The sequence below is a fragment of the Thermobia domestica genome, chromosome 15 (genome assembly GCF_964235325.1).
Source record: "Thermobia domestica chromosome 15, izTheDome1.hap1.1, whole genome shotgun sequence".
Lineage (NCBI taxonomy): Eukaryota > Metazoa > Arthropoda > Insecta > Zygentoma > Lepismatidae > Thermobia > Thermobia domestica.
Window position 1 is genome coordinate 152,955,000 of NC_137468.1, and position 21,834 is coordinate 152,976,833.

At 34.1% G+C, this 21,834-nt stretch overlaps 1 protein-coding gene across 1 annotated transcript in view; it reads right to left on the reverse strand.

Moving 5' to 3' along the window:
- Positions 1-20,927, reverse strand: part of LOC145671300 (uncharacterized) — a 71,898-nt gene extending 50,971 nt beyond the window's left edge. The window contains exons 1-2 of the mRNA XM_081740268.1: positions 20,751-20,927; positions 10,380-10,584 (exon numbers count right to left, since the gene is read on the reverse strand). Coding sequence (XP_081596394.1) covers positions 10,380-10,584; positions 20,751-20,780 — 235 coding nt within the window. The 5' untranslated portion in view covers positions 20,781-20,927. The remainder of the gene's footprint in view (positions 1-10,379; positions 10,585-20,750) is intronic.
- Positions 20,928-21,834: the final 907 nt, after the last annotated feature.

The following is a 21,834-nucleotide window of genomic DNA, read 5'->3' on the forward strand; positions in this document are numbered from 1 at the left end:
TAGAAGTTGTAAAATTTAGTACAACGTTTGGTTTCGATATTAATCCCTACATATTAGCAACTGTAAGAGAGAGCGAGAAATTGTTTTGATATGGATTTTGCGTCTGAAGAAATGTTCCATCCCTCACATTATCCCTCTATTGCAAGTGGAACTTATAGATCTACTACTTCTGGTTTAAATATCGAATTTCAATGGTTTGAAAGTCTACCGTAGTTTCGCTATATAAAACGAAACTCACTTGTTTAAATTTATATCTATATACAGAGTTCCCACTGATCTGGAGAAATCTACTTCCCTAACTTTTGGAAGGAAATTCCTTGACTTTCATGACAGGTGTCGGATGATGTTGACATATAAATAAGGAATAAATAACGGCGAATATTTATATATCAGAACATTTATTCTATAGAGACAAATAGTATTCAATTGCTCATACGTATATTTCACTTACCTCAAATAAAAAATAGAGCAACGTCCCATACTGTGATCATTAATATCTACCCACAAACGTCTGACAATCAATTACTCTGAAAATACGATTCTTCTTATACATTCATTTAAACCCTTAAGCAGGGAATTTTCAATCGCACGTTTATCACGTGTTGGGTAATTTTCCATCTAGTAAACAAATAGGAATGTTATCAATAAGTGCCAAGTTGTTGTTTTCTCCCAACTTGACGCGTATAAACGGTCTACACAAGGAGAAAAAGGAAAACAGGCCTCAAAATCGCTTAAAAGCGGTTTACCTAATAAACGTTATATCGGCCGCGACGCTTATAAGTAGTCCACCCGCTTAAGGGGTTAATAATGACAAGGATCTTTTAAAATATCCATATCCAGTTTCAATAAAGATCTGTTACGTATCTAATATTGCAATTATTAGATTACCTACAAACATCTGACAATGAACTATATTCCTATTCCTGACTTTCTATAAACCTGTATAAAATAAGTTTTAATGTTACTTGTTGTATATCGCAACTATTATACTACCAATCGTCTGACAAGGAAACACCCTCAATATATGAGCTTAACATGTACATTCATTAATAAAATGACAAAAAACAAATAGGTGTTGTAATGGTTGGCTAAGCTGAAATTGGTGTACAATTAATGTTAGAAAAATATATTTTATAAAATTTCTTTAATTTCCAGTCTTTTTCCCTGATCTTCCCTGACCTGCACTGTTTTCCCTGAGTTTTCCTTGACTTCCCCACCATGATATTTTACAATGGACATTTTTTTATATTTAAAATACATCTTACCAGACAAGTGCCCAGGAGTTAAACATAGAGATCTGATGAAAGTAGCAGTATTCAAGTCGTAAAAATATCAGCCTGTGTTTGACTTTAAGCACTTGTTTGATAAGGTTTACTTTACATAAGAATGGATATTTAAGAACTAGGAATTAGGAATTGGATTTCTGGGCTTTCAGCATCTGGCCATATTAGCCCATCTCGTATGAGGGATGACGTCCCTCGGTGATCTACTACCTGAGGAAAGGAAAGGAAGAAAGGATGGGGAAAAAGGAAGCGGCCTGGGAGCTATATGTTACGTACCATCCTGGAATTTTCCTGGTGTAAATGAGGAAAACCCAGGAAAACCTCACTCAGGATAGTTGATATAAAAAATCTTTTATACTTTTTGGATCGTGTCCCCACCGGGAATCGAACTCGGGACAATATTTAAGAACTAAAGGACTCTTAAAACCCTGTACCCGCAGATACAACTTAAAATTGAAACCAAAAGAAAAACTGTTTTGGGAATCAATTATTGACTTCCCTCAGATAAAAAAATATTAAATTGTTACTTTGGTTTTGATTTGCGCATGAAACAAGAATATACAAATATATTTGCGGGGAAAAAGTTTGTTTTAAGGTCACAAAACAGTTGGAAGAACTGAGAATCAAGTAAATATGAGTCGAGCTGCTACAATCCGTAAAGTGAAACAAACTAGAACCTACAAAAATTGACCCGAAACTACAACTAGAAACTATTTGTATACTCAAATGCTGGTACGTAATTAAAGGGACAATGAAGCAGCTTCATTTTTATACTTTATCTGTTTACGTTCTATGTAGCGCGGAAAACTCTTGCTATTTTGGCTGTACAAAACGGAGGCAGCTCCAAGCGTTGATTTTGAAAGAAGTACTGACTGACTGACTGACTGACTGACCTTGCCCAAACTGCCGCTCTGCCTATTTTATAATTCCCATCCTCCTTATGTTAAAACTCTAGCATTAGTCTTAGATTATGAACTGAATTGGAACAAATACAGTAGTTACTAAATTGTGCTCTTGGGAGTACATAATGTAGAAGTCAATATCTTCTAGGAATGCAAGGTGAGATCTTGAGTTTCGGAATAAACACATTTTAATTCAGTATCTCATGTACTTTTAATGTGCCATAGTTTCAATTTTGTCATTATTCTTCCTTTCTATCATTTATATTTTAATATTCTTTCATATTTAGTGATATTAGTTTTCTTATTATCCTTCTGAACTTACAATTTTTCTTTTTTTTTTATCAGTATCTTTTCCTTTCACTAATATGGTCTTAGCTTGATCTCGTCCACTTCAAGAATGATATTGTATTAGATTCCACTTTATTCACCTGTATCTTTTTGTAATAACCAAATGAATAGTAAAGCATTACAAGTTTACAGATTTTCATCCGGAGTGTATTTGAAGCACTTAATATTTTTGGTTGGAGACTGGTTTAATATATTCACAAAATGAAGTATAAAAATAAACTTTATTTCTTCCTTTATTACACTCATAAGTTTCTGCAAAAAATATTTTTGATTACCATATAATAATAGTAATAATAATCACCAATTTAACTAAACAAGATAAATTTCTGGTTGGAATTGGCAATATTGAGTTTCAAAAATTATTCAGATGTCTAATTGAAGATTTTGATGAAGTGCTCGTGAAAAAGAATAAATAAAAATAAAAAAATAAAATAATGAAAAAATCTAGGAGTACATATTGAAGAAATTAATTTCCTAGAAGTTCTAGATTAAAATATGTAACCTCTTAGATTGTTAAGATAAAAAAGTGAACATTTTAAATGTTTTGTGTATAGATAAGTTACCTTCCTCTTTTGTTATAGTACGTGATTTCATTACATGTAAGCAGCGTAACCAACAGTATCTAAATACCTATTAGACCAACGATTTAAATACCTACTTCGTTACATAATTCACTAGAGAATTTGAAACAACTTCAATTGTGATCAATTCCCTTCACAAACTGGAATAAAAATCTGGTGCCAACTGACAATGAAATATTCGAAATATTTAGTACACACCATTTATTTGGTTGCTAGCTTTTATCCTTTACTAGGTTTTTAGGTTTAGTTTTACGTTGTACGTTTTTATTTTCCCTATAAAGCGATTCTTCTGCTTTCTAATAAACAAAAGAAATGACAGTCCTGGACACTTAAAATGTTGTTGTAAGTTAATGCGAAAAAAAAAAAATCTAATTAGACGAACTAATTTGTCATACACTGTTAACGCAAACCAACAATGTAACTTAATATTTTAAAACACATTTTTCTGATCAGAACAAAATGAATTATTTAATAACTATACGATTTTTGTTACAGTTTCAAGGACCTAACGTCCTCTTCATCAGACATTGAGAAAAGACAGATGACAGCAAATCTTCCTCAGCCGTTAGTTAGCATATTCATTTATATAATTTTATTTGTTGTTTTTATATATAAAACAAAATAACAGAAATTTGGAAATATTTAAATTGCACTAATAGTCTTGTGCATTTTTTTCAATCACTTCCAATAATTTCTCCCGTTGCTCATGTATATTTATACCACTTGTCCAGTTCATTAAGTTCTCCTCTTGTTCTTTCTTTATTCTTCTCGCTTCCTTCCACTTCCTAATAATCTTTCTTTTTTCTCTTTCTAAACCTCTAGCCCCTTCCCAATCTCTCCTATGTCCCACTTCTTTCACATGTTTGTAAATAGCATTATTTTCTCTTTTCAATTAAAATTATATAAATGAATATGCTAACTAACGGCTGAGGAAGATTTGCTGTCATCTGTCTTTTCTCATGTCTGATAAAGAGGACGTTAGGTCCTTGAAACTGTAACAAAAATCGTATAGTTATTAAATAATTCATTTTATTCTGGTCAGAAAAATGTTTTAAAATGTTATTGTGATTATCCAGAACCATGGAATTTATTTATTATAACTTAGTATTCAAAAACAAAAAAGCAACAGTTCGTTTTTATCTCCTGTCTAACCGGCGCCCCAACATTATGTTTAAGAATAATTTGGTTTCAGCATTCTACCCTTCGTCTGTCAACGCCGTTTCGGTCATATCACAGTTTTGATCAGTTGTTACATATTGAGGTTAGAAGCAAAGCTATTGTGAGAAAATAAAAGCAGAAGTTCACGTGGTTGAGAATTTCGATATGTCCTGCAAGGATTTTTTGAATGTATAACAAAAAGGATGTGGGACTATTAAGAGACATAAAGTCTTCATTAATATATAATTAAAAGGACAACAAAGATCTGTGCAATATACCGTACTTCGTTGATTGGATTTGTGTTTATAGTTTCTTTCAGCACCGAGACTATATGCGACGAGAACCTACAACTTAATATGGAATCCGAACCACATGAGCTCCCACCGAGAATTATGATATGTTCTTTTGTGTTTTATATGTTGTCATTTCTTTTAACCTTCAGAGGACCAAGCGTCAGCCCGTTTCACTGTGGACCAAAGAGAGGTTTAAAAATATCCACTGTGATATTGTATTCTAGCAAGGTGTTACTGGTGTCAAAATTAGTTTTATACACAAAGAAAAATGAGATGAAGGAAAAATCACTTTTGAATTATAATTTCAGGTTTGCCCCTTTACCTCCATACAAATACTACTCTCCAGCAACCTCTCCAAAAACTTTTCGAGACGCCCAGTATCAGCTGCATCATCGTAGATGCTTCGCCACGATTGAAAAGATAAAGTTTCAAGAATTCTCTTGATCACTCGAGTCTGAATATTGGATTCGATGTTGAATGGAAGGCCGAGCTGCTTAACGTGGTTTCTGTAATCGTTCGTAACAATCCCATCCCAGATCATTACAATTGGAATGATCCTAGTCCTTTATTGCCACGCTGAAGTTATAACTTGCAAACACTCAAAACTTAGGAAGTTTCTCTGTTTCAACTATTTTCAGCCAATCTTGGCTCATTATAATACCTAATTCGAGTATGACAGCCTCTGCTATTTCTCTTTCTGACAAGAATGTATTTATTGTTTTTTGTTATATAAGACATTCCAAACTTTACAGAAACTATTCACAATAGGTAAAACTGTTCTAATAATGAGCGTCTCCTTTCCATAACTAGTAGTAACGCTGTAGACAGTCATCTGTCAACTATATATCTACACAGTTACCAGCTAAAGGTTGTAATTAAACAAAAACGTCTTAAAATTCAAGGTCTGTAATAGGACCGGGGGTGGGTGGGTTGTGTCTACAGTTGGTATTTTCACTTATTATTCAGAAAGAAAGCAGAAGAAAACTTTTCCCTTCAAAAGTATTATTTTAGGCATTTAGTGACACAAAATAAAACTATGGAGAAGGGAATCACAAAAATTCAAGACGAAAACCGAAATTTTAAAGTGTGGACATTTTATAGCCCCCTGGTCCTCCTAGGGTTAATGAAACAGTCCCAGTTACCAATTAAAATTATTTTACGCATGGGTCTCTGGTTAGAGGGGACTGATACGATTGAAATGCTGACGTGACGTGTGTTACCTTCAAAGGCAAATAAAGGAAAAAGAAACTACAATATCAGTTAGTCAAAGCACGCTTTGGCTGGAGCCACCCACTTTTGACATTATTCAAACAACAACTGGATTCCATGAGGAAAGAAAGTTGGAGAAGGAAAAACAATATAGAAAGTTGAACTGTGAATTAAGGAGGAAATCCACAGAAACAATAAATACACAACAGACATAAAGATGACAAAAGGACTTACACATTGTAGAGAAATTTGGATACTCGTACATTGAGGTAAATAGAAAGGTAACGAGAGAGAACTACTTTGACAATACAGAAACTAATAACGGGAATGATTCTTAAGTGAACGAAATGCAGCTAAGGAAAGAATACATTGAGGAGTTGTGTAACAGTAAGAATAAAACTGACTCTTTAGATACTAAACGAAAAACGAAATAAACGAAAATGACAAGGGACTTACGATACTGAGGGGCAAGCTCAAGAACATGTAACGAAATAAAGAACAAAATGTAGATAATATACTGAGTTTACTAGGAATATAGAAGAATGAGAAAAGATATACTCAGTATTTGTTATCAAATCAAAAGATGTCTTAACACCTCTTACAGGGAGCGAAGACTTCATTAGGCTTCAAACCGAAATATGTGAGGACTAACGAACTACACTGGCGAAAAAACGTTGAAGAGCATTCAGAGGAATTCACGAGTCTGGTCCAAAGTTGAACACAAGAAAGAGATGGTAGATAGTACTGGTCCCAACATGGCACCCATTGACATCCTGAAAATATTTTACAATGTTGAAAAATATACAATACTCGCCTTAATAGCGCGTGGAAACGTCATCCCGTGCAGCCACTGATTGGAGTCTGGTGGTTGTACAGATGTTGTATGTCTGTCTGGGAGATGTTCGTTACCGAGCTGAGTTCGTGGTTAGGTGACGTCTCGCCATGCTTTGTCTCCCAATACTACCTAATACGATCTTAATGATGAGTAGACGTCAGAAATAATCGTGCGAAAGAACATGGGATAGAACATTGATTGCTCTGATTGCACAGACAATCGTCGCCCCGTCAGTTAGAGTGGCCTGGATAACTCTTTCCGGGGAGCTCTCCGGTACGTTGCAGGGGCACTGAAAGGTACATATTGGCGGTGAAAACTTTCTACTTCCGATCGTGTATACCGCCTATGAACGACTGACACGCTAAGACTCACGTTATCGGCAGTTCAACAGAACGACAACCTAGCTTTCTGCAGGCTCAGTGTACGGAAACGCTCGAAGGCAATAAGCAATCGCTCACGTCAGATTGGGATTGCAGGACCACAATGTGATTTAAGCTTTATTATGCTTGACCTTTCCAATCACCTTCATACTGCTAGCACATGTCCTGTACAAAATACTACCATCAGTTTGCCATTTACGATGGTCATTGTGTGAATATTGCTTGAATCGGCCGATATATACAGTGTGATCTAAAATGCGTTTCCACCAGCATCTTAGTTTTACATCGCTCTCAGGAAATATTTAGCTTCAAAAACGAAAGAGATTCTATGGACAAAGAAGTAAGGAATTTGACCAGTTTCACATTAGGAGGATATATAATAGAAAAATGTAATTGATTTCCAGTGAGTAAAATAGGCGAAACCCTTTTAAACAAAGGAAAGAAAGGAATGGTGTAATACTTGTTACTTTAGAATAATATTAATTTATTCAACTTAATAATTTTGGATGAAGATACTAAAGAATCTTGGGATGGAAAATCAAAGATTTGAAAGAAACTTGCATATGAACCAACCATTAAAAGCAGGAATACAAGAAATTATATAAGACGGTGAATTTGAAAAATAATAATAATAATAAAAAAAAAACTTCAGTAATATCATTTACTATCTAGAAGAAAATGAAATGAAATCTTGGAGTTTTACGTCCCACGGTTATGCCGGTTAGGCTAAAGGAGACGGTGATTATGAGAAATGAGTGAAATGGTGGAATGAAGAAAGTGGGAGGAAACGGGAGAACCCCGAGAAAACCCACGCACACGGTGTTTGTCCACCACAAAGTTCACTTGGCGGGGGCTGGGATCGAACCCGGGACCCCAAGCATCAGAGGTGAGCGCTCTACCACTGAGCTACCGCGGCCCCCCCTACTATCTAGAAGACTAGCAAAGAAGAATTCGGTTAAAGAATAGATTGATTTGACAGGTGATAGAAGGACTAGTATATTTAGCTTTTCAGATTATATGACTGTTGTAGCGAAATCTGAATCGAAAATTATCATAACGCAAAAGAAATGAAGAAAGTTCTTAGAATAATGAGATTGAAATGAAAGTGGAAGCAATGATGGCTGGAATGATTGAAGTTGTGACAATTTTCGTTGAAATTTAGTGTGCTTTTTCTTCACCAAAGACATACAGTTTAAGGTGGGATCTCAACCACAGTAATGAACATAAAAGCATATTAGGTGCCGATGTTTGAATACCCAGGTAGTACTATAACAAAGATAGGAAATATGAACGATAAATAGAGAGGAATGGAAGACATTGTGAAATATCTTTAATGTGATTGTGAATATAGTGATGTGTCACTGAATGAAAAGTACATAAAGGACTCGGAATAATATACTGTACGGAGCAGAAACGTAGACATTACGAAAAAATTACTTGTATTCTCTGAAATTTGTATGCTGAAGAGGATTAAAAGCTTAGAGCAATATACCAATGCGAGGCATTGGGTATGATAGAAGTGCCAGAATATAATTTATCTATATAATTATAAATGAAAGTGACTATGTTCGTGACTTAATAACTCTTGAACCAATCGACCGATCTTGATCAATTTTTCAACATAGATGAGGTTCGTAACTGGGATGACTTATCATTTCACTTTGGAGGTGCAACTTAGGGGAGGGGGAGGAGGAGGGGGAAGGTATTTAAAAATGATCGAAAATGACCGATATTAGTGTCGAATTTATAGTTTTCAGGGTCGCTGAGATAAACAGTGACACTTCCGATACCGTTTAAATTCAAATTCATTCTCGCATCTTGGGAGAGGGGAAAATATATAAAAATGATCGAAAAGGACCGACATGAGACAGTGCTTCAGTAATAGTAAAAATTGACTCACTAACGGAACATATTATTAATTTTTCTGATTTTAACCTAGCGAAGCGGGTAATTGACGCTAGTTGGAAATAATTAAAAGTATATTTAAACATATTTGGAGAAGAAATCGTACTTTGAATGACAATGTAGAAAGTATGATTAAAGGGAAACCAGAACGAAGAAAAATATTACATTAATGAATACTATTAATGGTATAATTTATACGTCAAGACGAACTTCGCTAAGGATCATGATGTATGTATAATTCTAAAATTGTAGCAAATAACTTACAAGTGATGAATGAAAATTATGACAACTTGAATTCATAGAGGTAGAAGCAGGATACTACCAGCTCATAGTTCAAGTACCTTCCCATTTATGTAAGATTTTGACGTAAATTTAGTTGGGGTTTACAAGCATTCTAGCCACTTCCCTCAATTTTAACACTCATGATATACATTACTATATGAAACCATATATATATTCGTTATATTAAATTCTGAATACCACACACCTTTCTCTTTTTTCCCTTACAAATCGTAAAATCTTCCTTTTTTTCGCTGAAAGATTTGGCAACCCTAATATAACATGAATACGCAGATTGAGTAAAGTTGAATCTAATGTAAAGAAACATTATTTACGTTCTATTTGGAATGATATTTATATTCAACGAACTTAAAAAGTTCGTTTCTGAATTCCCCCCCCCCTCTCTCTCTCTCTCTCTCTCTCTCTCTCTCTCTCTCTCTCTCTCTCTCTCTCTATATATATATATATATATATATATATATATATATATATATATATATATATATATATATATATATATATATATATATATATGTGTGTGTGTGTGTGTGTGTGTGTGTGTTGTCTGCCTGTTATTAGCGATTTTTTTTTTCAATTTTAAGCCCTCCATTCGACATCTGAGAAAGTGATGGAATTTTTCGCGTCACTCTTACCATTCCCAAGATATTGGCCAAGAAATGTCCGATTTCCGGGGATTTAATGAGCTATATCTCGGGAATCATAAGTTATGGAGAGATTACATTGGTTTGATAAATACTTAAGAGGATGGTAAACATTTTGGTACCAAATAGTAACCGAAGGCTATTGGCCAATTCGCCACCGTTCCCCAGATATTGGCCAAAAATTTCAAATTTCGGGAGATTTAAGGAGCCATATCTCGAGAACTGTAAGTCAGAGAGAGATGATATTTTGCGAGAAACAGAAGAAGGCACGGATAAAAAGATTTACTTTTATATGTAGGAACAATCACAGTTATTCTTCTCGCTCCATTCTTTTTAAGTTTGTTCTGGCAATGCTCTCGGAGCATTCTCAGCTGGTCATATTTGAATTTTAAAATGCATTTTTACACCAATCAACAAAGAAGATTCTCATAGGACATAAAGTATCAAAATAAAGCTGCCATCTTTTTGCAGCAACCCTTTCTCTTAATAATTTATGAAACCGCTCATAAATAACAAGTGACTATTTACTGAAGTAGCCACTTACCTTTCGACATATTTTCGTCTGCCGCTGATGAATTCTTCTTGAAAATGAGAGGAGGAGCACAAATTATTATCAAAGCACATAGTACGGCAGCACAAATAATAACGGTGAAGTCTACTGGTGGATTCGAGTACTGGGTGAAGCTTGGTCGTCCCTGAGTAATAATGGTGCCCATTTTGTTTCTGATTATTAAGGGAGAAGAATTTTTCTACATATATGAAAGAAAGAAAAAAATAGTATGAAAAAACATCGGAATTAGATAAAGATATAAGACATTAAAAGTATAAAATTATAATTACAATTTTAAAGTTATTCTCTATAACAGCACTCTACGACGTCAAAGCACTATCTTTGTTTGGTAATCACAAAGTTCACCCGGTTAATAGTGATACTCTTTGTTATGTTATTTTATCTGTATGTAATCTTGAATATTTCCAATTGGGTCATCCGTTATATTTAGCAAGTTTTCATGATTCCAAAAATAAAGAATATTAAACATATAAGGCATTCGGGGGTACTAAGGGCGAACATTTAATATGAGGTCGATTTTTTTCTTTTTGTTTATTTATCCAAAGTAATATTTGTCCGTAACCACACTTGCACATAAGCAAATTATGTGCAGTTTACTCTTCTTTCCCATAGTAAAAATAATAAGAACTAGGACTACGGTGGCTCAGTGGTTCAGAGCTAATCTCTGACGTGTTGGATCCGTGGTTCGATCCCTGCTCCTGTCAAGTGAGCCTTGTGGTGGACAAATACAGTGTGTGTGGGTTTCTTCCCATTCCTTTCATGCCATCGTTATCATCTATTTTATTATCGCTGTCTCCCTTAGCTTCGACGTATAACCACTGTACGTTAAACTTAAAATAATAATGATAGTTAGTTGATAGAGGAACATTTTGTCGAGTTCGCTCTAATGAAAAATGTTTAAAAAGAATTTTTCTTAAAATAAAACTTTGTTGAGTTCGCCATTACTATGTGGAATGTTTTATATATCCCATGTAATTTTCATAGAGATATCTGTAATTAAGTAAATTAAACTCATACTTGGGATAATACATATTTCAACTCAGGATTCCACGTACTTCAAATGTGCCATAGTTGCCAGTCTTTCTCGTTCAAATGCCGATATGCTGAGAAATATTTAGTTATGTACCAAACAGTAAACAGTTCAACTCCGATGATAAACACAGTCACTGCGTTTGAAATGCTGTTTAAAATAAAACTCGGATGAAATAAACTAACGTTTAATTTATTTAATTACAAATATTAAACATGTTTGTGTGAAATTAATGAAATAGATATATATATAGGAATCAGGCAAGATCTGGTACAGCTATCTAGGAGCTAATTTACCACAAATTAGTTGCAGTTGAACGTAGAATGTCTTTTAGGAAACATAAGAGGGATAACTTTTAAAAAATAGAACCTACAGAAACTGGAATAGGAAAGTAATATATTCATAAGACAATAAAAAGATCTAAAAAATAATCAATTAATGAAAGAAAACTAAGACTGCGAGAACATTAAATCTAGCTTTCAATTATTATAGGCAAAAGGTAATTAGAACCTAAGAAATCTTGGATGACTCAGAAAATTCTAGATCTTATTACAGAACGTAATGAATTAAGAAGCAGATACACTGTTAAGTACAAAGAAAGAAAAAAAAAAAAACGATAACATCAATGTGTAGAATAGAGAAAAGTAAGTGGACAGAGTGACAATTAATGACCACATTTACATTGCAAGTTTTGTGGTACTTCTTTTTCTGTTTCTTTTTTAGGTTAAGGTAAAGACTAACATTTGTAAACTTTAATGGCGTAACATGGAAAGGTGGAATATTGAAGAGCGAGCAGCGATAGTGGAATTTTATTTTGCTTGCAATTGCTCAGTTATCACTACTCAAAGAAAGTTTCGCGCTAGTCTTGGTGTGCGTTCAGCTTCTTCTCGGTAAGGAGCTACTAATATGTTTAATCTCATAGAAACAGAGGAGTGTAACGAAATAGATGATAAACGTACGTCTAAGCGTAGATCTGTAAGAAACTATTGAAAGGGTGAGAGCTGCAATCACAAACAGTCCAAAGAAATATGTTAGAAAGTTATCACAAGAACCTGCTGTAAACAAAGAAACAGTGCGCAACAAATAGAAAAGATTTCAACTTGTTTTCATATAAACTTAGGTATCTCACAAGTTGAAACCAGCTGATTTTCAATGTTCCTCTGGTGTTATACAAAACTATGATTGGATTGAATTAGCCAATTAGAATTTTGGAGAGAAGTTCATAATGACTGATGAAGCACACTTTTATTTATCTGGTTATGTGAATAAACAGAATGTAAGAATATAAACTGGACAAAATCTATGTGACATTTATGAACGCCTTTTACATAGTATAAAACTTACTGTATGGTGTGCAATGTCACGATCATGGATAATTGACCAATATTAAAAAAAAAAAAAAAAAAAAGTGTTTTTATTCCTGAACTAAAGCGTCGGAGCTCCAATGTTAGGAATATGCTCTTTTAGCTAGACGGTGCAACAAACCACACAGGTCTTAAAACGATAATTACAGCAACGGACATTTCCCAATCATGTGGTTTCTCACTTTAGTGACACTGAATGGCCTCCCCGTTCTCAATACCTGACTGCTCCATATTTTTTACGGGCGCATTTAAAGTCTTAAAAGTCTATTGTAAATAAACCAAACAGTATAGAGGATCTGAAAGCTCCCATAAGAAGTGAAAGTCACTTGATATCGAATGAAACGATTGGCAAAAGTTATGGATGGCGTATTAGTCCGTCGTCAGAAGTGCATACAATTCAAGGGAGGATACTTGAAGTCTGTAATTTTCAATACATAGGCAATGTTTGTTATGTCTTGTATTTTCATATATTATACTTCCTATTAGTTCAATTTTGTAGCTGAAAGTTTCACACAAATTAAATTATACTAACTATAAATGTAGTCATTAATTAATTGTCACCATGTATAACAATAAAGAACCAGCAATAAAAATACATTAATGACTCGAAGACCTATATAAACTGAAATAAAGCAACGAGTAATGATATTTCAGCTGAAATCCTACAAAGCTGCGACAACTTGTAGAAGAAAGAGTTTATGAAGTGTTGTCCAAGTGCTACGAAGAAACCACTCCTTCTGACTTTACGAAAAGTAGGATACTGCATTGCCCAACAAAATTAACACAAAGAAATGTACTAACTACATAATATTAGCCCTCCTTTTTCATGCGTCCAAAATTCTCCCATCAATAATTAAAGATATATAAAACTAAAAAAAAAAAGAAAAAAAAGCACAGAAGTTAATAGGAAAACTTATATAGGGTTCATTGACTTATTAAAACCGTTTCAGAATTCTTTTCAAAACAAAGAGAAAAACTTGACTAGAGAGACAAAAGATTACTTTTCAATCTTTATAGAAATCAAAGTACCGTAATAGAAGTTGGAGGTATTCGAAAAGAAGCAAGAATAAGACTAAGAGTACAGCAAGGCTGCCCACCATCCCCATTAATGATTTAATTTATTTGCGCAGAAGGCAGCATTTTTGATGAAAAGAAAAACAAAAGGAATAACAGTTAATGGCGAAAAATTCAATACATTTATTTGCGATGATATTACACTACTACGATTCAGAGAAGAAATTAAATTAAATGCTTACAACTTTTAATAAAATACTACACATGTTTAAACTAAAAATAAACACCAAGAAGATAAAAGCAATATATTGTAGAGCAACGTCAGGATGAAGATAGTAAAAGGTCAAACATACAGTACGTAGACAAACAGAAATACATAAGAAAAGAATGAAGGTGCATATTCTTGCTATTTTGTTAATTAGGTTGATTATTTCGAGACCTTGAACGCTTTCAAAATCTTATCTGGAAGACCAACCGGAGAACGACATATTAGGAAGACCTAGGTGCAGATGGGAGGACAGTATTAAGATGGATCTCGCAGAAATAGGAATACAAAGTAGAAACTGGATCCAATTGGCTAAGGATAGAAGTCAATGAAGAGCTTTAGTGAACGCGGCTTTGAATCTCCGGGTCCCATAAGCCATAGAGTTAGTTAGTTAGTTATTTCGAGACCTATGGTGCCTTTGCAAAAAGCTGCTCGAAAATATGATTTGAAAGTAATGCTAAATACTCCATTGAATTTAGAAAAGAAGTTTTCAGAGTACGAAAATTGTTAGGTGGACAATCTGAATGCCTCAGGTACTTTTTTGGTAACATGTCAATATCATCAAACATATATCGGAATGGCAAAAATGAACGTATCAACCAAAATTGAAGAACATCTACAGTAAGAGACACTAAGGACCAAAATCTGTCAGTTATCTAAACGTTCAGCTTTTTTCAAGCATATTATTAATAAGGGAGAATTACTTCATAGGACTATTTTATTAATTGAAACACTGGCTTTTAAATCTTATTTATTAGGATGAGCCGGAACTGAATCTTGATCAGGGTTCATTGGATAAAAGTTGGAATCATATCATTAAGCTATTTAACTCCACGAAAAATTACTAATCATATTTTTTCATACGTAGGGCAGAGCATTGTATCTGCAATTTTTCACACTTACAGATAATGCACCAATATAGTGTTAGGCAACCGTGAATAAATATAGAGATGGAATTTGGACATACTCAGTTCGCTACAAGCAAAACATGTCCATTTATATAGTTTGTTTAATTGATGAGCTTATGTAGCAGTGTTTAATCTGTATAAGAGCCTGTATATATTTCTTCAATGTTTTAAGAAAGCGTTACAATTCAATATGTTGATGAAAAATCCAAATACTGGGATGTAGGATTTATTGATTTATTTCTACAAGACACTGATTTTGAGGAAGACACCAGAGGTACTTAAAGACGTCGACATTACCAATCTGTAAGAAGAATAACAGACACCTCGCCGAGGTTAGAAGAAGCAAATAATTTTTTTCAATGCAAGAGAATCCTGCTGAATAACCACATTAGCATTTAGACAAAGAGAAGTTCCTAAATACCTTTGTATGAAGTGTATTAGCCTGTAAATGTGAGACATGGACATTAGGAAAAAGAATAGAAAGTGATGGAAAGTAATCAAAGGGCGATGAAAAAAAAAAAAAAAGGAAAGAAAACTGGCAAATACAATAAAGAGAAATTTAAATTAATATGACATCTAATAAGATACAATACTTTCACGCAGAACATCTTGAAAGAAAAAAATACTGAGCAAGGAAACAAAAAGACCGCAAAAAGCATCCTATCTACAGAACGTAATCAGTGAAGTTTACTGTTCTAGTTACATGGAGATGAAGTGTATAGCTGAGCACGTTATTCACCGTTTTTAATCGCAAGAAATATTCCACTCTGTTAAACTTGACTAACATAAAATGTTGCAATAAGTATATATCAAGAAACTGTGAGCTGTATCCAGTGCTCTGAGACACCAAGATCCAAAATCAAGTCTAAAATTTTTAAAGAAAAATAATAATAAAAACTTGACCTAGGTCGTTCAAATATCTATATTACGTGTCTTAAGGAATATATAGGTATGTTGGAATGTAAATATATAAGAGAACTAACTAACTAACTAACTCTATGGTCTATGGAACCCGGAATTTCAATGTCGCGTTCACAAAAGCTCTTCACTGATTTCTATCCTTAGCCAACTGGATTCCTATTTCTGCGAGATCCATCTTAATATTGTCCTCCCATCTGCGCCTAGGTCTTCCTAATGGTCGTTTTCCGATTGGTCTTCCAGTCAAGACTTTGAAAGCGTTTCTACTCTCTTCCATCCTAGCTACATGACCTGCCCACCTAAGCCTCCTAGATTTGATGGCCCTAACAATGTTTGGTAAACCGTATAAATTATGTAGTTCCTCGTTATGAAGTTTCCGCCACTCCCCATTCCCACTCTTCTTGGGTCCGAATATCCGTCTCAAGATCTTGTTCTCAAATACTTTCAGCCTATATTCTTCCCTGAGATTAAGCGACCATGTTTCGTAACCATACAGAACAACAGGCATGATTATCGTTTTATATATTTTAAGCTTCAAATTCCTCGACAGAATTCGCGACGACAAGAGATTTTGAACTGAATAATAACATAAATTGCCTGCTTTTAGTCGACATTTAATTTCTTCGTGAATTTGATTTTCGTCCGTTAATATTGGTCCTAGATATTTGAAAAAATCCACTTTACTAGAAGTTTTATTTAATATTTTAACACATCCATAATTTGCCGTATTACGGTCCCGACGTACTTCCATGTATTTAGTTTTCTCTGCATTTACTTCTAAACCCATGTCCCTGCAAGCGTTTAATAAGACTTCTGCATTTTTTCTATTGTTTTCCTATCATCCCCTATTAAATTTACATCATCAGCAGACGCCATAACCTGGTGAACACAGTTCAACTCTAGACCCTAGTTGCTATCTTTGATTTTCCTTATAGCGTATTCCAGGACAAAGTTGAATGATAATGGCAACAACGTATCTCCTTGTTTCAGGCCATTCTCGACGTGAAAGCTCGTGGCCAAAAATTTTCGTATCCGAACTTTACTTTGGATAAAAGAAATATATAAGAGAACTAGAATTATTAGTCTTCATGTCAGGGGCGTCATTTAGGGGGGGGGGCAGGGAGGGGCAATTGCCCCCCTGAGTTTGAGATTTATATAGACTTTATCAAAAGAATAATGGTAAATCAGTGAAAAACGAGAAATTTTACTTAAATCAAGGGTTCTTGCCCCCCCCCTCAAGCAAAATCTGAAATGACGCTCCTGCTTCATGTTATCTCGACTTAGTTTCTGTAGGCTTATGTTTTTCCTAAGCTTATGTTTGCTTTCAAAGGCGCTACTACCAGAAGATAGAATAAATTAAGGAAAACTTATTAGGATCTTTGCGCACATTCAAGAAATAAAAATTAAGGGATGTGTGCGTCATTCTATAGAAAGTTTCAGGATCTGTTCTACAGTAGACAGTAAACTGGAAGTTACATGATGCATCAACAATGCATTCAATATTCTAAACAAGTTGAAGTAAAGTCAGTAAATAAGTTGAAGTAAAGTTCAGTAAATAAATAATCTTCGAAGTTTCAAATGAGACACTTTTCGCACATTAGTCACATTTTTTAATTTATCGTCTTAATCGAGGATAACAACGATTAAAGAATTCTGTAAAAGCAATTGATTAAGGAGATGTTTCAAAAGTGTCCAATTTTCCATTTGCATTGCGCGGATACAATTTGGTGTGGGAAGAGGTCGTGGCCTAGAACCTTCACATATAGATAACGGTTGCCATAGGTCAGCGGGAACATGGCCAAAAATGGGCCAACAATACAATGAAAATGCCTATAAGTCGCGCATGTTTTTGACGTATTTTTTTATATAGCCCCAAAGAGGGGGCGCACTCCGTTGAGATTTTGTGGAAGTGAGACTACACATTGAGCTCTACAAGCACTGTCAATTTCATCGCACTCGAGCCTGCAGAATAGGGAAATAAATCGTGTCAAAGTCAGGGGAGGTACCATCTCCGATGCGTATATATAACTTAATTGTATTCAATCTTCAAATAATTGTCACGACCGAGCTTTGTGCTGGACAAACATTATGTGTGATGTTTTCTTCGGGGTTCCACTTTATTTATTCCACCATTTCGTTCATTATTAACATCATGGTTTCCGTTAGCTTCGAACCATAAGTTCCAACAAGAAATATTTATTTTAATTATGACAGATTTTCCCACTCCTCGAAACTTGCCGCTCCGTGCAAATGCACGTGTTTTACATATAGTAGAGCTGGCCCTGCGAGCAACTTCCTATTATTACTATTATTATTATTATTATTATTAATAATAATAATAATAATAATAATAATAATAATAATAATAATAATAATAATAATAATAATAATAATAATAATAATAATAATAATAATTCCATCAGAAACGGGACACCTGTTCACCCTACTGTTAAGGAATAGCGAAGAATTTTAGAAACAAACATCAACGGCCCCTACGTTGCACTCTTCCATAATAAAAGCATCGTGTATTGTCGATAGAGGTCTGCACGGGCCGAAATTTTTAGCTCGAGCCCGGCCCGGTTGGTGAATTTACAATGTGAGGCCCGACCAGAGTTCGAAATATGTTTTAGCATTTAGACCCGAGCTCGTGTGTTAACCAAATAAGCCCGAATTACTGAAACTTAATAATTAATACAAAATTTATTTTTGTTTACGTAATTAGACGTTTAATTTTCCAGTTGTGCTTTAAAAGTTTTCTAGAAAGAATGGTGCAATATATATATCGCTGTGCAAAGTTAGGCCCGAAAAAGCCCGAGAAATATGGTTGTATGTTTAAAAATTCACGGCCCGAGCTCGACCCGGGCCCGAAGTGATATATGCTTTGTAGGCCCGAGCCCGTGCAGACCTCTAATTGTCGAGGATGGTGTTGAATTCCCTTCTATTCGGGTGTTATTCATCTTTAACTAAACAAAATGTGAACCAGTGCTGAAAGACTGTGTGATATGTGATAACTATACTCAATATATGACTCTGCTAAAAGAAGCAATTGAACTATGCTTTAACGTAATACTATTGAACATGAATAGAGGAAATATGAAACAGTAGGTATCAGGAAAACACATAAAAACACAAGTGTATACATACATAAGCTAGTGTATTTAAAGAAAATTTGATGGTAAGGTGGTTCAGTAGCAGAGCACTGGCATTGGGTTTTTTGGTTCGATCTCAGCTCCCAAGTGAGCTTTGTGCTGGACCAACACCACGTGCGTGGGTTTTCGTAATTCTTACGTTTCTCCCCCTTTCCCTATCCATATCATAATTACCGGCTTCCTTAAGCATCGGTGCATAATCGTGGCTCGTTAAATTTTAAACTTTTTCGGATCACTTCCTGAAATTATCACTGTTTATAAGAATAATGATTATGCTCTTCTTATCTAAATCTAAACCAAAAAATGCGACCTCGCTAACACCTATCAAATACCATTTTTCAAGATACTAGGAGTCTACTTTATCTGAAGTACTATATATAAGGATTTTCTATTGGTACACATATTCTTAATCTGTACAGTATTGTTAAAGAAAGCACTGGTTGCTCTCTTTAAGTGGAATAAACGTGCCTATGGATGTACTTTTCGCAATACTGGTTATAATTACGAAGCCACCACCAACTATTATTTACATCTCTGCAATGATTTCGACCAAAGTTTATTAGGGCTTTTAAAAAAATATAGCTATAAGGCATTACTTCCTAGTGCCTACAAGTTTGTACATATAATTTAAAGTATGAAACGCGCTTGATCTTATCGTAAAATAAACAAAATAATATATGGACATGTCAAGCCCTCTTTGACCAAAAGAAAAATCATACTTGACTTTTCTTCATTGTGAAGAGCAATGAATCTTTTATCGTTCTATCTGAAGTAAAATATTAAGTTCAAATAAACTATAGCCTTACAGCTGCTCTGCCGTGTCGTGACAAAACGCTGTAACTTTGGCGGAGAAGTTTTGCGAAAATGAGCCGTAAAGTTTTCATTCGAAAATGTGATCTGTATCGTGTAGAACCAGTGTATCTTGACTTTGGAAACACGTGGTTACATGTAATGTTACGTAAATGCATGTTGTGTGATTAAATTTGGTGAAAATTGATTGGTTGACCATTATTGCCTAGTTACACTGGTTCTACACGATACAGATCACATTTTCGAATGAAAACTTTACGGCTCATTTTCGCAAAACTTCTCCGCCAAAGTTACAGCGTTTTGTCACGACACGGTAGAGCTAGTCTATGAATCTTTGAAGAAAAGAAGTACAATGGGAAACGGAAATGGACTCTAAAATAATGAACACAAGGTGAGAGAAAACACATGAACCCTGAGGAAACTTTATCAAACTGTGTTTGTTCTACAGGTTCTAGTAGCTATTCGAACTCACGACCCTGAACACAATAAGATTTAAGTTACTGCAGTTTCCCTTAAATTAAAAAATATATACATAAATAGCACATAAATATTTGGTTTAAAACATACTTATCACGAATATACAGCAAAAATAACATAGAATACCGGTATGTAAAGAATATCATGCAAGTTGTAACTTGTTTCAATTCACTAGATTAATATTGATACAAAATACAAAGCAAATATTTTTAAAAACCTGACATAATCTTAGATAATCTTTATCTGTATATTTTTGTGAACTTACGAATACTGGGACAATCAAAGTTATGCTTTAAAAAATATACTTTCAATTTGTTAAATAGATAGATATGATGTTTTAATGGGAAAGTGTATTTCGTATGCATTTTTAAACTTTACAAATCCAACATACATCGTAAAGAATACTTACACAGGTTTCAGAAATATTGTGATTTTTCATATGACCATGTTTTGATAAAGAAACGTCTTTATTTAGCTATAACAATATTTGTTCTCAACAAAAGCATATTAGAAGTGAATTTTTATGCAGAACGACAGACAATCACAGATCACGAAAAACTCAAGATACTTGTAGTTCAATTTTACTGTTCCGGGCAGTGATGCCAACCTGAACGCTATAAAATCCCATCTCGCGAAGCAAAAAAAAAAAAAAAAATCTGACGTGTTTCCCACACAATAATAATCATCACTGGCGCAAATCCCCGGGGAAATGAAGAGGACATGTCCCCCAATCTTGGAAATGGGGGATTTCAATAAACTTATTTGTGTCCAACTATCACTTCATTTACGTCATCTGATACATAATATACAACAGATTCACCTAAGACATCAGATTCATCTATCGTAATATGAGTCATCTCCTTCCCCCTCCCCCCGAATAAGCCTCAAATCTGCCCGCCTCCCAATGTTGAAGGTAACTCTGCTCCCCTGATTCTCCACTCCGTTGTTTTTCAACTTCATAAGTATTTTGAACATTACTCAAAAAAAATATGGGAACGATTTTACTGTCCCCCCAATGTTGAAAATAGATTTGCACAGATAATAATAATAATAATAATAATAATAATAATAATAATAATAATAATAATAATAATAATAATAATAATAATAATAATAATAAATGGAATTGAAATATGACATGTATTACTTATTTCAATTTCAGGATGAATTATCTTCAAATTTCGCTCTACGTTTATAAAATAGTTTGTGAATAACTATTTTCTTTAATCAAGAACAAGTATATATTGTTATATTTTCAGAAATGTAGTGACTCCATCATAGTTTGCTACCCCACTTTACATATACTGAACCGAATAATATTACAAAAGCTTTGTTCTAGATTTTTTGTGGAACGTTTGGAAACTAATTATTTCTCGTTTGATATTTTACTTTCTTCCTTTCATTTGTTCATTGTTTTGTTTTCTTTAAATACCACAACACAAGTTTTGTTTCTTGGTACTTGATTTTTAAGAATCCCATATGATTAAGTTACT